This window comes from Oryctolagus cuniculus, chromosome 9, assembly GCF_051225735.1.
Source record: "Oryctolagus cuniculus isolate XC-2025 breed Fujian yellow rabbit chromosome 9, ASM5122573v1, whole genome shotgun sequence".
NCBI lineage: Eukaryota > Metazoa > Chordata > Mammalia > Lagomorpha > Leporidae > Oryctolagus > Oryctolagus cuniculus.
In genome coordinates this window covers 128,047,488-128,064,523 of record NC_142875.1, presented here as the reverse complement: position 1 = coordinate 128,064,523, position 17,036 = coordinate 128,047,488, and the positions used below count along the sequence as shown (strand labels likewise).

At 44.7% G+C, this 17,036-nt stretch overlaps 1 protein-coding gene across 4 annotated transcripts in view; it reads left to right on the top strand.

Annotated features, from left to right (window-relative positions):
* Nucleotides 1–17,036, top strand: part of DENND5B (DENN domain containing 5B) — a 207,263-nt gene that overhangs the window by 82,778 nt on the left and 107,449 nt on the right. For 2 of the 4 annotated variants that reach the window (XM_070049612.2, XM_070049609.2), the window contains exons 2-3: nucleotides 10,290–10,355; nucleotides 14,311–14,420. In XM_070049612.2, coding sequence (XP_069905713.2) covers nucleotides 10,290–10,355; nucleotides 14,311–14,420 — 176 coding nt within the window. The remainder of the gene's footprint in view (nucleotides 1–10,289; nucleotides 10,356–14,310; nucleotides 14,421–17,036) is intronic. The other 2 variants (XM_070049610.2, XM_070049608.2) reach the window with 1 other exon arrangement.

The window sequence follows — 17,036 nt, the reverse complement described above, 5'->3', positions numbered from 1 at the left end:
TTCAAAACTTTCTTGACTTTTATGTTCATTAAAGTCTTAGTTAAAACAAACTTTTAAGATGGCTTGAATTGTTTTCTTAATTATTGAATATTCCTCAACAGGATCAGATGCCCTGGTTCAGTAGCTCTGTTCCCTACCCGGCCAGCAGCCTAGAGCTGAGAGATCCCTGGCCTTCGTGCTGTGAATTTCGAATGACTCACAGGCCCTTTGTGGGTGGGAACCTGTAGTTTGATTAGTGGCTTCTTCTGTGAGAAATGGAGAGGACATTTATTAAAACTGGGTAAATGCTGGCCTGGATTTGAAGAGTTAAATACCTTGTAGTGTTGAACACAGTGACAAGCAGTGTGGAGGATTACCAAGGAGCAGATGGCATGATGTTGTAAGGGGTCAGTATTGGAGCCAGAGGTCAAAACTCAGGCAAATGCAGAAACACATAAATAGCTAACTGTGTAATAACAGCCTCAGCCATCAGCGGCTGAAGACTGTAATCAAAGTTTATTTCTCATTCACCTTTAGTTTAACGTGGACAAAGGGGCTGTGCTTTGCAGAGCCATTCAGTAACCCAGTCTCACTCTGTTTTTGACCTTCCCATCTCATTTGCATTTAACTGATGGATGGCAGAGGCAGGACAGATTGTGTGCCTTGATCTGGATGACAAGTGTCACTTCTGCTCATTTCATCAGGGATAACTAGTCATTTGGACCCCACCCAGAAATGAGGTTGCTGGGAAGGAGACAACAGCATCGGTGAGAGGATCCCCAAGGCCTGTGTTGCATACGTGTAATCCGTGAGGGTTGTGCATTGGTGCTGAGGTCATGGGGAGGCCCGTCCAAGTGACACTGGTTTGGGGCAGTTTAAAGGGATGCCATAGGCAGAAAAGTAACAGTAGAGAGAATGAGAGAATTAAGTTTCTAAGGGATTCAGGGTCATGTAAAAAGGCTTTCGCAGATAGAAGAGGTAATTTTTATTCCAAGGAGAGGAAGTACAGCCTGTGGTCTGCTTAGCACAGCATGGAGTAAGCAGTCACCTCTCTGCCACACAGCCAGGAAGGAAAGGGAGGAGGGGGCTATCCTGTGCTGATGAGTGTCCTGAGCACCGGTCACTCTGCTGGATCAGTGGAGACACACTGACGTGCTCCTTGAATGTGTTATCTCCTGAATTTAAAAATAAATTCAGAGAGCAGGGATAGTCTCTTTAACAAACGGTGCTGAGTAAACTGGATCTCCATGTGCAGAAGTATGAAACTAGACCACTACCTTACACATTACACAAAAATCCACTCAAAATAGATAAAATCTATGACCTGATACCACTAAATCATTAGAGAACATTGGGGAAACTCTACAAGACATTGGCACAGTCAGAGACTTCTTGGAAAAGACCCCAAAAACACAAGCAATTAAAGCCAAAATTCCAGCACCGCGGCTCAATAGGTTAATCCTCCACCTAGCGGCGCTGGCACATCAGGTTCTAGTCCCGGTCGGGGCACCAGATTTTGTCCTGGTTGCCCTTCTTCCAGGCCAGCTCTCTGCTGTGGCCAGGGAGTACAGTGGAGGATGGCCCAAGTCCTTGGGCCTTGCACCCCATGGGAGACCAGGAGAAGCACCTGGCTCCTGGCTTCAGATCAGCGCGCCAGCCGCAGCGCGGCGGCCATTGGAGGGTGAACCAACAGCAAAGGAAGACCTTTCTCTCTCTCTCTCTCTCCCTGTCCACTCTGCCTGTAAAAAAAAAAAAAAACAAAACAAAAATTAAAGCCAAAATTGACAAATGGAATTACATCAAAAAGAGAAGCTTCTGCACTGCAGAACACACACTCAGCAAAGTGAAGAGACACCTGACAGAACGGGGGAATATATTTGCAAATTATGCAATCGATAAGGATTAACATGCAGAATATATAAAGAGCTCAAGAAATTCAACAACACAACATAAACAATCCAGTGAAGAAATGGGCAGAGGACTTACACAAGCATTTTTCAAAAGAGGGAATTCAGATGGCCAGCAGACACTTGTGAAAATGCTCAGGGTCACTAGCCACTGAGGAAATGCAAGTCGAAACCACAGCGAGGTTTCACCTCACTCCAGTTAGAATGGCTCACGTACAGAAATCAACAAGCAACAAATGCTGGTGAGGGTGTGAGGAAAACGGTATCCTGGTCCACTGTTGATGGGAATGTGAACTGGTACGACCACTATGGAGGACAATAGAGAGATACCTCAGAAATCTGAGGATTGGCCTACCATATGGCCCAGCCATCCTGCTCCTGGGAATTTACCAACACCAAAAGAAATCACTACATGAAAGAGTTATCTGTACCCCCATGTTCACTGCAGCACACTTCACAGTGAAGGTATGGAATCAACCCACATATCCATCAACTGTTGACTAGATAAAGAAATTGTGGTGTATATATATTATGGAGTACTACTCATGCAGTACTACTACTGTAAAAAAAAAAAAAAGAAATTCTGTCTTTTTTTTTTTTCTTTAAAGATTTATTTATTTATTTATTCGAAAGTCAGAGTTACACAGAGAGAGGAGAGGCAGAGAGAGAGAGGTCCTCCATCTGATGACTCACTCCCCAATTGGCCACAATGGCCAGAACTGTGCCGATCTGAAGCCAGGAGCCAGGAGCTTCTTCCAGGTCTTTCACGTGGATGCAGGGGCCCAAGGACTTGGGCCATCCTCCACTGATTTCCCAGGCCACAGCAGAGAGTTGGATTGGAAGTGGAGCAGCCGGGACCAGAACCAGCGCCCACACGGGATGCCAGCGCCTCATTCCAGGGCATTAACCCACTGCGCCACAGCGCCGGCCCCAGAAATTCTGTCTTTCGCAACAAGATGATCACAACTGAAAACCCATTATAATTATTGAAATAAGCCAGTCCCAAAAAGACAGTTATCATAATGTTTTCCCTAATTTGAGGTTAACTAATCGAATACCTGAAATATAATGTGTTGGAGTGAAATAGACATCTTGGGAATAGATGCTTGTGTATAGCCCTTGTCTTTTCCATTGAGGAACAGTGTTTTGTTTCTCCTCACACTGTTTGTTGAACTCCTTTACTTAGAGTAGGGTTAACTATATGATCATTAAGTATACTGAAAATAGATCATTGTAAAAATTAAGAATGGGAATCTGAGAGAGAGGGGAAAGAAGGGTTAGAGCATGGGCAGGAAGGAGGATGGGGAGGGAAATCCCACTGTGTTCCTAAATCTGTATATATGAAAAATATGAAACTTGTATAACTCAAACAACATCTCTTTTTTTGGACAGGCAGAGTTAGACAGTGAGAGAGAGACAGACAAGAGAAAGGTCTTCCTTCAGTTGGTTCACTCCCCAAGTGGCCGCTATAGCCGGCGCACTGCACTGACCCGAAGCCAGGAGCCAGGTGCTTCCTCCTGGTCTTCCATGCAGGTGCAGGGCCCAAGGACTTGGGCCATCCTCCACTGCCTTCCCGGGCCATAGCAGAGAGCTGGACTGGAAGAGGAGCAACCGGGACAGAACCAACGCCCCAACTGGGACTAGAACCCGGGGTGCCGGCGCCGCAGGCGGAGGATTAGCCTAGTGAGCCGCGGCGCCAGCCTCAAATAACATTTTAAAAAATGCAAAACAGAAACCCTTCTCTGCCATGCATTTTCCTCCAGTAATATGCATTTCTGTCATCTTTTGTTTTTAATTTGTTTTTTTATTTATTTGAAACAGTTACAGAGAGAGGTAGAGACAGAGAGACAGAGGTCTTCCAACCAGTGAGTCACTCACTGGTTGGACGCAATGGTCGAAGCTGAGCCGATCCAAAGTCAGGAGCCTCTTCCGGGTCTCCCATGTGGGTGCAAGGGCCCAAGCACTTGGGCCCTCCTCTGTTGCTTTCCCAGGCACATTAGCAGGGAGCTGGATTGGAATTGGAGCAGCTGGGACTCACTATGCCCATATGGGTTGCTGGTGCCATAGGCAGGGGCCTCGATCCACTGCCGCACAGTGCCAGCCCCTCTCTGACATCTTTACAGGCAGCTGTGCCGCAGTTACTTAACTCTGCCCTCCTCGCTGCCTCTCCATTCTTTTCTGGAAGAACTGTGGGCACATTTTGAAGCCTGCCACTCTGCAGAAGTTTCTCTTGTCCAGGTCACAACTGACTTCCGTGCAGTCAAGTCCCTGTTCTCTGAAACGTTTCCCTCACGTGGTTTCCTGATGCCAGCACTCTGGTTTTCCTCTTACCTTGAAAGCTGCTTTCTCTTTGGCTTTTTTTTTTTTTTTTTTTTTTTGGTTACTTAGCATCTCTCACCCTCCGGATTTTGTAAGTCCTCTATTCCTCTCACTCCTGCCTTCCTCTCTGCATCTGGGACCTGGGTTAGTTTAGCCATCTACTTAATATTGACCCCAAATTTCTAAATGTTCAGTCAAAAATTTCACTTGAGTATTTATTTGTATATAATTATTTGAGAGGAGAGAGAGAAACAAAAGAGCTTTCATCCTTTGGTTTACTCTCAGATGCCCACAGAGGCCTGGATTGGCCCCTCCAGAACTGCAGACCAGGAACTTGATTCAGGTCTCCCACATGGGTCGCAGGGATCCACCTGCTTGAGCTATCATCATTGCTTCCCAGGGTGCACGTTAGCAGGAAGTTGGAATCCGTACTGGAGCCCAGGCCCTTTGATGTGGTCTATGGTGTCATGACCTGTGTCCAAACACTGAATGCTTACTGCCACTTGGATTGTGGCTAGGCGTGTCAGCCTTGACATTCGCGACTCTGAGCTCCTTAGTCCGTTTCCCCTTCCCTTCAGTAAAGCCCTCTCCTCCTCTGTTGTTTGATTCGTTAAATAGCTACACTGGTCACCCAGGTGTCCAGGCCAGAAACCACGCTATAATGACCCCTCCCTCTGAACTACTCCTGGCTCTCACATCTCCTCTGGTAGCAAATTATATCTCCTGTGCTATCAATATGTATTCAGAAGCTGATCATTTTTTTTTTTTTGGCTGTAAAATAATTTACTAAAGGCACATTGTTAAACATCAAAACTAACAATTTGTTACTAAATGGTGTATCACTGTAAACCTAACTGATTTTCTGAGATACATGGCTAGTAGGCAAACAGTACAGGTGTTCTGTTTGTTTGTTTGTTTGTTTCCCTTATTTGACAGCTTTCGTATTTACAAGATCTTATCCCTTCCAGCCATTCTGGGACAGAGTGATGCCACTGCTCCCAAGCGTTACCTGGGAAGGGAGCCTGGAGCTCATAATTACATTTGAGATCATCACTGCTGAAGAGGTCTTCCGCTGGAGGGCCCAAGCTTTAGTCTCTCTCCAGGCATGAATTAGTGAGCTCTGCCAACAGCACAAATCACAAAAAAGGAGAAATTATTCGAAGGCAGCTATTGAAGAGTACCACCACAATAAACAGCCTGTATACCCAAAAACTAGATTGTTTTACCCAACAGATAACACTCATTTACAGCTCTATGGGGAAGAGCACAACAAAAATGATCCAGGTATACAAGTCATGGGTTTCTTGTCTTAAAAGAAAAATATTAAACCAGCATCCGTGTGACAATAAACTCTTAGTGCTGAAGCTTAAGCAGATTAAGGCTTGTCCTTGGTACATAACAATTTAAAAATGATGTTGGTGGGGCCGGTGCTGTGGCTCACTTGGTTAATCCTCTGCCTGCGGCACCAGCATCCCATATGGGCACCAGGTTCTAGCCACAGTTGCTCCTCTTCCAGTCCAGCTCTCTGCTGTGGCCTGGAAGGGCAGTGGAGGATGGTCCAAGTGCTTGGGCCCTGCACTTCATGGGAGACCAGGAGGAAGCACCTGGCTCCTGGCTTCAGATTGGCGCAGCGCGCCAGCCATAGCGGCCATTTGGGGGGTGAACCAACGGAAGGAAGACCTTTTTCTGTCTCTCTCTCTGTCTTTATAACTACCTGTCCAAAAAAAAAAAAAGTTGGAACATTCCCAGCATGGTAGTTGCATATTGAAGTAGTTAAAGAATTGGTAATGAGACACAATTCAAACAAGTAAACCCTAGGCATCCTTACATTCCAGTTGACACACTTAGCTGCTAAAGGGAAGACAGCTGCAACCTCGCTTCCATTTGGCTCTTTGGAAAAAGCTTAATTTCAGTTTAACCTTTCTAGCTAGGACAAGACCTCAACAGGGAAATTCTCCTGTTTTTCTTAGCTTCTGTGGTTTAAATGCCCTTTCAGGGTTTTTGTTTGTTTATTTGTTTTTTGTTTGTTTGTTTAAGTAAGCTGGATATACTCCTGATAAAATCTACCTCAGGATGAAGGATCTAAATGTTGAGTTTTACCATGTGAGGGTTTCGAGTTGGTGCAGAGTTCTTATTTGATGTTTCAGTTAGTGCATCCTTCCACGGGGGGAGAACAACTTGATCTCTTCTCACCACCCTGTTTCCCTAATCTGCTTTTGCCTTCTTGCCTTCAGTCCTGCTAAGCCTCCTAACTGGTCTCTGGAGTTCCACTTCTACCTGCCACAGTGTTCTCAGCTGCTAGGGTGATATTTTTAAACAAAGTGAGGTCAAGTCCCTTCTCTGTTGAACATTCTCCAGTTACTCCCCCATGATACCTGATGTACAATGGAAAGTTCTCGCGGCGACCTACAAGGCTTGAGTCATCTGGCTTCTGTTGCTCTTTGACCTAGTCTTGCACCCATGATGTGGGGCAGGCACACCGCTGGCCGCCTTGCCGGCCTCTCGTGGTCCGCTCACGTCTGCGATCTGTGATGTGGGGCAGGCACACGGCTGGCCTCCCTGCCGGCCTCTCCAGGTCCGCTCATGTCTGCCATCCGTGATGTGGGGCAGGCATACCGCTGGCCTCCCTGCCGGCCTCTCGAGGTCCGCTCACATCTGCCGGGGACTTCTTTGCTGATTGTTTCCCTGCCTGAAATCCTCTTTGCTGAGGTGATCTCACACGTACAGATAATGGAGCCTGACTGCTTGGATTTGAGTCTCCTGGTTGTCTGACCTTGGGCGAGTCAGCCTTTTTTCCTTGCTTTCTGTATCTGTAAAGTGAGAATGATGGTAGCAGCTACTTGGCAGGGTACTTCGGTGATGAAGGGAGTGAATATGTGTAGAGTTGTCAGAACAGCACCTGTCTTAGAGTCAGCTGAGTGTGATGGTGACTTATTTCAGCAGGTCTCCACCGAGACGTCACCTGCTCAGGTGGAATAAGTAGTGGTAGAATCATCAGAAGGCACGCGCAAGCTTCCAGGCTCTGCGTCAGTGGAGACAGTCTCTGTGGTATGCAGACAGCCCACCCTCCACACGAAGCAAATACTCCCCTGGAAAGTCACGGGGACCCTTCATCTTAGCTGCCAGGCTGTTGGGTTTTCCCCAGTTGGTCTGGTCAGCACCCCTGCTGCCCTGGTCCGTTCAGGCCTGGCCGAAGAGGCCGCTCTCACGCCGCTGCACTGCCCCTTCCTGCCTTAGGCTCCGTGTTTGGTGTGGATTTCAGTGAGAGTTTTCCACTTCCATTTCCTCCTCTCTGTTGGACACTGGGAGAAATCTACAGACTGAAGTTTCTATCACTTGTTACCTCTGTGTGTTTGTGTTGTTTTTTTTATCTTTCCATTTAGAGAGAAAAGAAACAAATTAAGGGAGCAGAAGAAATTCCTCTTTTCTTGCCATTGTTTAAATTGCTTCCATCAGCAAAACTTCTTTTACTTCCGCAGTTATCCTTGAGGGACAGGAAGATCAGTAAACACTGTTGAGACTTGGCCTCATTTTGTAGAGAAGGCCCCTGGGCGGAGACAGGCCGTGTGGTGGGAGTGGAGGGTGAGGACAGCCATTCAGTGGGGCGCAGGAGTAGAAAAGTTTGGTCAGGGGTCTGTGGTGTGAGGAGATGTGTATCAGCCTCACTCAGCCTGACAGAAACTGCCAGCTTCACAAAGTTCACAAATCCCTCCCCTCTTGCAGCCCCACAGACAGGCTGTAGAAATCTCTACCAGTGGGGGCTGGTGCTGTTGGTGCAATGGGTTACTGCCCTGGCCTGAAGTGTAGGCATCTCATATGGGCACCAGTTCTAGTCCCGGCTGCTCCTCTTCCTCTCCAGCTCTCTGCTGTGGCCCGGGAAGGCAGTGGAAGATGGCCCAAGTCCTTGGGCCCCTGCACCCACGTGGTAGACCCAGAAGAAGCTCCTGGTTCCTGGCTTCTGATTGACACAGCTCTGGCCATTGCGGCCATCTGGGGAGTAAACCATCTGTTGGAAAAACCTCTCTCTCTGCCTTTCCTCTCTCTGTGTAACTCTGACTTTCAAATAAACAAATAAATCTTTAAAAAAAAAATTTCTACCAGTGACTTTGGAGTTGGAGTATGGTCTCTATGCCCAGTACCAATTGAGAAGCAGCATGGAGCCCCCAAAATGCCAGATCCGCTGTTGCCGACATAGCAAGGAGAGAGCTGTTGTTGATTCCCATTTCCTCTACAAACTTAGTAGCAGGTTCTTTTTACTGTGACATTTTTCAAATACTTGATGGGGCTTGGGAAAATTTTGGAGCTCGCGCTTTTCATGTACATGTACATGTTAGTATGTTAAACAGTTATTCATGTTTCTTTTTTATTTATACATTATCCTTTTTTTTTTTTTTTTTTTTTTTACATGAGAGGCTTTCCCAGGCCATAGCAGGGAGCTGGATTGGAAGTGGAGCAGCCAGGTCTCAAACTGGCGTCCATATGGGATGCCGGCACCACAGGCAGCAGCTTTTACCCACTACGCCACAGCGCCAGCCCCAGATATTGGAAACTTTTAAAAATATATTTGTTATTCTAGAGCACTTTCAGTTTTACAGACTTTGAGAAGATAATACATTTTTTTAAGATTTATTTATTTATTTGAAAGAGTTAAACAGAGGGGGGGGGGGGTCTTCCATCTGCTGGTTCACTCCCCAGTTGGCTGCAACGGCCAGAGTTGCGCCGATCCAAAGCCAGGAGCCAAGAGCTTCGTCTGGGTCTCCCAGGCAAGTGCAGGGGCACTAGGACTTGGGCCATCTTCTCTGCTTTCCCAGGCCATAGCAGAGAGCTGGGTTGGAAGTGGAGCAGCTGGGACTTGAACCAGGGCCCATATGGGATGCCGGCACCACAGGCAGCAGCTTTACCTGTTAAGCCACAGCACTGGCCCTTTTTTTAATTTTTATTTTTGACAGGCAGAGTTAGTGAAAGACAGAGACAGAGAGAAAGGTCTTCCTTCCATTGGTTCACTCCCCAAATGGCTGCTATGGCCAGCGTGCTGCAACGATCCAAAGCCAGGAGCCAGGTGCTTCCTCTTGGTCTCCCATGCAGGTGCAGGGCCCAAGCACTTGAGCCATCCTCCACTGCACTCCCGGGCCACAGCAGAGAGCTGGACTGGAAGAGGAGCAACTGGGACAGAATCCGGTGCCTCAACCGAGACTAGAACTTGGGGTGCTGGGGCCGCAGGCGGATGATTAGCCTAGTGAGCTGTGGCGCCGGCCGAGTTTTTCTTATTGTTAACATCTGACAGTAGTATGGTGCATGAAGCTTATATACTGATCAGAACTCTGTAGTTTTTCCTTGATGTCCCTTTTCTGTTAGAGGATCCATCTAGTCTACCTTGTTACATTCATTGCAACATCTGCTAGGCTCCTCTTGGCTGTTGGCAGCTTCTCAGGCTTTCGTTGTTTTTGACAGTTTTGATGAGTGTTTATCGGGTATTTGATAGACTGTTCCTCTTGGAATTTGTCTGATGTTCTCCTCATGATGAGACTGAGGTTAGGGGATTATGAGGTAAGATTGTGTTTAATCTTGTAAGAAACTGCCCAACTGCCATTTTGCAGTCTCACCAGCAGTGAATGAGTTTCTGTCACTTCACATTCTCGTCAGCATTTGGTATAGTCTGTTGGACATGAGCCACTGTGAAAGGTGTGCAGTGGCTGGGACGTAATTTTAAAAGCTGTCTTTCATAGTCTTACTGTCATACTTCATTACATCTGACTATACAAGTATTACTTCCTCTTGATATTTATTACCCTGGAAATTAGTGTTGAAAGAATATGTGTGCTTTTTCTCATACAGATAACTTTATAGATGTTTAAGTGACATTTTGTTAACATTGCCAATTCTTTTTGCTTTCTTACTACTAATAGCTTATAAGCTGTATTCCATTTGTGTTAAGCTATACTCTGTTGATATTAATGTCTCACGTTAAATTGCTTTTGTTTAATCTTTTGTCCTCATTTTCCATTCTTCAAAGTCATTTTTGCTTTTTGGTTTGATTTTATTTCTTTGTTCATAAAGCTTTTTTGTTTCTGTTACATCATGTAGTTTTGTACCAATGGCTAGAAGCCGATCGTCATGGCAAGAGCCAAGATGCTGCAAATGCGACTTCAGGTAAAAGTTAAAAAAAAAGAAAAGAAGAAGAAGAAGGGGATTGGGTGTTAGAAATGTTTATCTTAATTTACCCCAAGCTCATTAGAATAAATATGTCTTTATTCAGTTTTGCTTGAACATCCTGAGTAGGTATTGTTTTGTATTTCTGTTCTCTCATCTTCATCTTAATTTTCATAAAGACCTCATTTGCTTCAAGCCTTGAAAAAAGTATCACCACTCTTCAAGCTCTCTTGGCAGATATTCCTATTTCCTTAGGAAGAAAGGCTTAATTGTGGCTTAAATTTAGTAGGGTACTTGGCAGTCTTACTTGGAATTAAATCTATATGTAGTTATAGCATGGGTGTTAATAGTTTGTGCAAATTTGTAATCCTTGTATTTTTCAGTATATTTAAAAGTTAAATTTTAACTTAAGTAAAAGATGTTTATGTGTAATTTGCATTTCTTAAGAATCCAAGTTTTTAGACTTTGTCATTGTTTTCTGCAGGAGATTCTCAGTTTAAAGGTTTATAAATATGCGTTCAAGTGAGAAGAGTGGGCTGTTCCCCAGCCCCTAGCCCAAAAACGTGTTTCTTTGTGTGGTTTAGGCGTGGTCGCATCCACTCATTTCTAAATGCTGCGCGGCAGTGTCAGCAGCCCCAGAGAGCTGATTCTCCCCTACTTCCTTCAGAACACTATTTGCCAAGACAGCTTTGCACACGTGTGTGGCAGAGGCATTCCCGGTGTCCCCTTGCTGCAGTGCAATGAGAACTGCTGCTGCTGGTGGTGGTGGTGGTGGTGGCGGCTTTGTTTTTCTTCTGTATTTCTATTTTGTGGGGTTTTTTTGCGAAATTAATTCTTTTTGGAGGTGATTTCCTTTTCTCCCATTGATTGATTCTGCCTGGAGGATGTGTTATTCCTTATTAACAGAACAAATCTATATCGAATGGCACTGTCGTTCTTCTGATTTATCTCCTGTCCAGTTAATAACTTGATATGTGAATGAAAATGATGTTGCTATGTTAACCATACACGGTCAGAACTCATTAAAAGGTAAGTGTTGGGAGGAGTTCTGTCTCCGCTGACTTCTGAGGCTTAGTCCTGCAGGTGTTTGCATTTGGCCGACGTTCATGGTGGTTGTTGACAGTAGAGGTGAGGGGCCTGGTATCCTGTAGCTATCTCAGGAGCAGTCAGCAACAGATGCATTTAGAAACCAGGAGGGAATTTGTGTCTTCATGTTTCCAGTGAAGTGATAAGTAACCTTTTCTCTTTTTTGAAGCAATGAATAAACATGCTTAGTGTTCACATGAAAATCTAGTAATTGCTTAAAGACATTATTTCCCATGAAATCACCTATTCTGAGCCCTACTCTTTTCTTCAGCCATCTTGATTAGTTGATTTTGGGTGCTTGCACACCCTAGGAACAAGGCACAAAAATTGACAGACTTTGTTTTACGAAGCCTTTTTAAAAAAAACTTATTTTTTTTTTATTTGGGTAGAGTTATAGACAGTGAGAGAGACAGAGAGAAAGGTCTTCCTTCCGTTGGTTCACTTCCCAAATGACCACCTCGGCCGGTGCTGAGCTGATCTGAAGCCAGGAGCCAGGTGCTTCCTCCTGGTCTCCCATGGGGTGCAGGGCCCAAGCACTTGGGTCATCCTCCACTGCCTTCCCGGGCCACAGCAGAGAGCTGGACTGGAAGAGGAGCCACCGGGACTAGAACCCGGCGCCCATAAGGGATGCCAGCGCTGCAGGTGGAGGATCAACCACGTGAGCCCTGACGCCAGCCCCTTTGGAAGCCTTCGATAGTTTCTCCTTCAGAGGTGCGAGTCTTAGCTATTAGAAGGTGAAAGTGCAGGGTAGAAAGAAACGGAGATGTGGGTGGTGCTTGCCAAGGAGTCCCAAGGGGAGCAGTCACTCGGCAGGAGCACAGCTGAGGCAGCAGTGTGGCCGCCTCAGTAATGCACTTAAACTATGTGCCCTTATTCCAGAAAAGCGTTTGTGTATTTGCTGCAAGATTTTAGAGTGTGACTTTTCCCTCCTTCTGTGATCTGTTAAGTTTTGCACTCAGAAGTCTTTTAATATCTGTCTTGGCATATTTTTACCCAAAGTAGAGACTGAGTCTACCATGATGTCACAGTATGACTCATCAGATTGCTTTATCGTATTTTTAATTGTGCGTGTAATCAGGATTTCTCTTTAGCTGTAACAGTTAATGTTTTGCACTTCATTAGAGCCTTAAAAGTAGAGACAGAATGAAATTGCTCCAAGGTTATCTTGCTGCACCAGTAAGATGTTATGTTGAGAACTCAAGATTTACCACTTTCAAATATTTTATGAATCTGAGGTATTTAGGGATAATGGGTCTTTATGAGAATTAATTTGGTCAAAGAGATAAAGAACTTATCAGACACCTATTTTTATTGAATTTTTCTTAAATATAATAAAGTACAGTCTACTTTTCATTGTTCCAGATTTTTGACAGGTGATGCATTTGGTTTAATGTATTTAAGAGGTTAGTGTGTTTCATGTGTTCTGTTATGGTGGACAGCTCATCAGTGACGTTTCTAATTTTTTTTAAGATTTATTTATTTATTCAAAAGTCAGAGTTACACAGAGAGAGGAGAGGCAGAGAGAAAGAGTGAGAGGTCTTCCATCTGATGGCTCACTCTCCAATTGGCTGCAACAGCCGGAGCTGTGCCAATCCGAAGCCAGGAGCTTTCTTTGGGTCTCTCACGTGGGTGCAGGGACCCAAGGACTTTGGGCCATCTTCTACTGCTTTTCCAGGCCACAGCAGAGAGCTGGATTGGAAGTAGGGCAGCCGGAACTTGAACCGGCACACATATGGGATGCCGGCGCTTCAGGCTAGGGCATTAACCCGCTGTGCCACAGCGCCAGCCCCTCTAATTCTGTTAATTCTGTTGATTAACAGCTTTTGTATGTAGTCACATTTATCAGCACAATTGACACCTCTGAGCATGGAACATTGAGTCTTTGTGAATTAAATGTTTTTATATGAAAGACAGAGTTACAGAGAGGGTGAGAGAGAGAGAGAGATGGATCTTCCATTAGTTGGTTCACTCCCCAAATGGCTGAAATGGCTGGAGTTTGAAATGGCTGATCCAAAGCCAGGAGCTTCTTCTGGGTCTCCCATGCAGGTGCAGGGGCCCAAGCACTTGGGCCATCTTTTGCTGCTTTCCTAGGCATATTAGCAGAGAGCTGGATCAGAAGTGGACCAACTGGGACTTGAACCAGCACCCATATGGGATGCTGGTACTGCAGGCAACAGCTTTACCTTCTATGCCACAGCTCTGGCTCTTCCATATGAAGTTTTTTAAATTGCCAGATAATTAAATGAGGACAATAATTAAATTACAGTGATGGTTGTATTCGCATATCTTGATTTTTTGGTGTCAGCTAGGATTTTAAAATCAGACTGTGAAAAAAAATTTTTTTTTAAGATTTATTTATTTGAAAGAGTTAAAGGGAGGTAGAGGCACAGAGGGAGAGAGAGGGAAAGAGGGAAAACTCTTCCACCTGCTGGTTCACTCTCCAGATGGCTGCAACGGCCAGAGCTGGGCCAATCCAAAGCCAGGAGCCAGAAGCTTCTTCTGGGTCTCCCACATGGCTACAGAGGCCCAAGCACTTGGGCCATCTTCCACCGCTTTCCCAGGCCATAGAGGAGAGTTGGATTGGAAGTGGAACATCTGGGACTCGAACTGGCACCCATGTGGGATGCCGGCACTGCAGGCGACGGCTTTATCATCTATACCACGACACCAGCCCTGTGACTCTGAAGTTCTAAATGCAGGCCTCCTGTGAACAGTTTCCAGTTGTCCACTGGAGATTTTACAGCTCAGACTGTTAGAGGTGGAAACTAATTTCAGCATTATCAGTAAATGTATCTATCAGAGGAGTGTAAAACTATGGCATGTTTTTGAAAAAGAGATACAGATATTAACAAATTATTATTTGTTATAGGTGAAAACTTTGACCAAAGCCCTTTGAGAAGAACATTCAAATCCAAAGTTCTGGCCCACTATCCTCAGAACATAGAGTGGAACCCTTTTGATCAAGATGCAGTCAACATGGTATGTATTTTTCTTTTCCCTCTCCATTCCCTTTTTAGCCTTCTTTTTATTTTATTGATGAAGCTAGATGAAAGACTGTATGTTGAATGTCTCCATTATTTCACCTAACGTAACCTTTGAATAATTCTGTAAGAAATGGAATACCATCCAATCTTACAGATGTGGAAAGGGACACTCAGGAAAGTTTTTTGCTCAAGGTTCCAACAGCTATTAGATCCCTACCATGGACCATAAAGCCATTTACTCTCTTACTGTTAGGCTGTATTGTGGGCTGGTTCATCCCCCAAATGCCTGCAACAGTCAGAGCTGGGCCAAACCGAAGCTTGTGTGGCAGGGACTCAAGTACCTGAGCTGTCATCTGTTGCCTCCCAGGTACATTAGCAGGAAGCTGCATTGGAAACATCGTCAGAACTTGATTACAGGCCCTCCAGGGTGGGATGCAGGTGTTCCAAGTGGCATTTTAACCTGCTGCAACACCCCCCCCCCGTCGCCATTTTCATATTTTAAAGAATATTATGGGGTAGCCTGCAATTCATCATTTTCATAGACAGCATAAAAATGAAAGGAACTTATTAAATGCATTCTTTAGACATTAATAGAAATTTGTTTATAAGGAATCTGAATCAGTGCAGTAAATTACCAGTGGTGAAAGTCTCCTTTAGAGATTCTTAGAAATAAAGGAGATCATACGTTTCATATGATTTGCAAATGGTTCTTCTAAGAAGCTGGATAACATTTTGGACCTTCATCAGCTCTGATTATGTAACTCGGGGCAGCAAACCCAACACATAAGAAATCAAGCATGATAGGCACACAGATAAATTAATGGTGGACCGAGCCATGGCAATAGGTGTGGTTCTTTTTGAGTTACTTAAAGGTAGAATCAAGACACAAAAGACTGCGTCATGACCTGATATTCTGTAGGAAGAAATCCGTCTTTGTGGATGCTGCGAAGTACTTCATGTATGTTACTGAGGCTGTATTTCCACGTACCCAGTGAGAATTCTTACTTGAATTACAGGGCCTGAGTAACCTATCCCGAACTTTACAGTGAAGTTCAGCGGCTGGACCCGGAGCATTGCTAGTCTCTGGCTCTCTCTTCTTCTCACCTGCTGTGCCGTCTCCCCCAAAGGAAAACTGTGCAACTTAGTTTGGATCTGTGCCAGAAGTGATGGAGGTCACACTGGGCCCCCCGTAGTATTTCTGTAAACTCCTTCCAGCTGGGCTTGCTCTAGGGAAGGGCCAGCATGGTGCATTCTGTAGGGACACATGCTCAAGAACTTGGTACTTCAACTTTGATTCTTTATGGAGAACAATGTGCGTATGTTCCTAAGTTGTTAGCCAGTACTGAAATAACCAGAGATGCCGTTTTGCTGGGAGCTGATCCTGTGGATTGCTAGCATCACCCCGGTGAAGACAGTCCTGTAGATACTGGGCGAAACACAACTGTTTGTTGTCGTTATGAGAGTAAGAGGAGCCCAGACAAGCTTCTGACTGAAAGAGTCAAAAAACAGAAGTGACAGAAATAGAGTGTCTAAAGGCAGTCCTGGAAAAATAGTTAAGAATGTGGCTACATTTCAAAATATATTCTATGAAAAATCATAATGGTATCCAAAAGTAGGCTCTTAGTACAATATGAACCCATGGTCATCCAGTACAAAATGCCACATTTGAAGTATTTTCTTTATTTCAGTGAATTAATATTGAGAAAGAATTAATAGTGAGATTTCCATGCTAGCTTTTCCCTTTTTTTGCAAAACATTAATCTTTAAAGCAGTTATCAGCCTCCTTGATCTGTCTTTGATATTTTCTTTACTTCTTGCCTCTGGAGTCCTCTTGCCTCCAGGGGTATCTTATTTTAGTAGCCTCGGGTTTTCCTCTGAGGCACCTGTGTTGTGGCGCAAAGGGTTAATCTGCCACTTTCAAAGCCGGCATCCCATTTGAGCAACTGGTGCTAGTCCTGGCTGCTTCCCGTCCCATTCTGCTCTCTGCTAATGAGCCTGGTTAAAGCAACAGAACATCCAAGCACTTGTGGGAGAGCAGCAGAAACTGACCCATGTATTTTGGCCCCAAGCATCTATTTGCCTGGACTAGCCCCAGCCATTGCTACCATTTGGGGAGTGAGCCAGCATTGAAGGATCTCTCTTTTTCTTTTTCTTTCTCTTTCTCTTTCTCTTTCTCTTTCTCTTTCTCTTTCTCTTTCTCTTTCTCTTTCTCTTTCTCTTTCTCTTTCTCTTTCTCTTTCTCTTTCTCTTTCTCTTTCTCTTTCTCTTTCTTTCTCTCTTTCTCTCTCTCTCTCTCCCTCCCTTTCTCCCTCTCTCTATAACTCTGCCTTTGAAAATACATACATGAATGAATCTTTTAAGAAAAAAAGTTTCTCGCTGAAAAATAAACACAAAAGCTTACAGTTTGATGGTTAAATACTACACAGCATTTTGGTTTTTGTTATACATCTAGAAGGATTTGCTGGCACTCCTTGAAAAGCATCCCGTTGAACTATTTTTCATTTAGGTCATAGGTTTACTACCCTTAATTTCTTCTTTGATTTGTTACTAAGTATATTTGTATGAAGCTATGATTTATTCCCACCAAAAAGTACAAAGCTTAGTCTTGCTT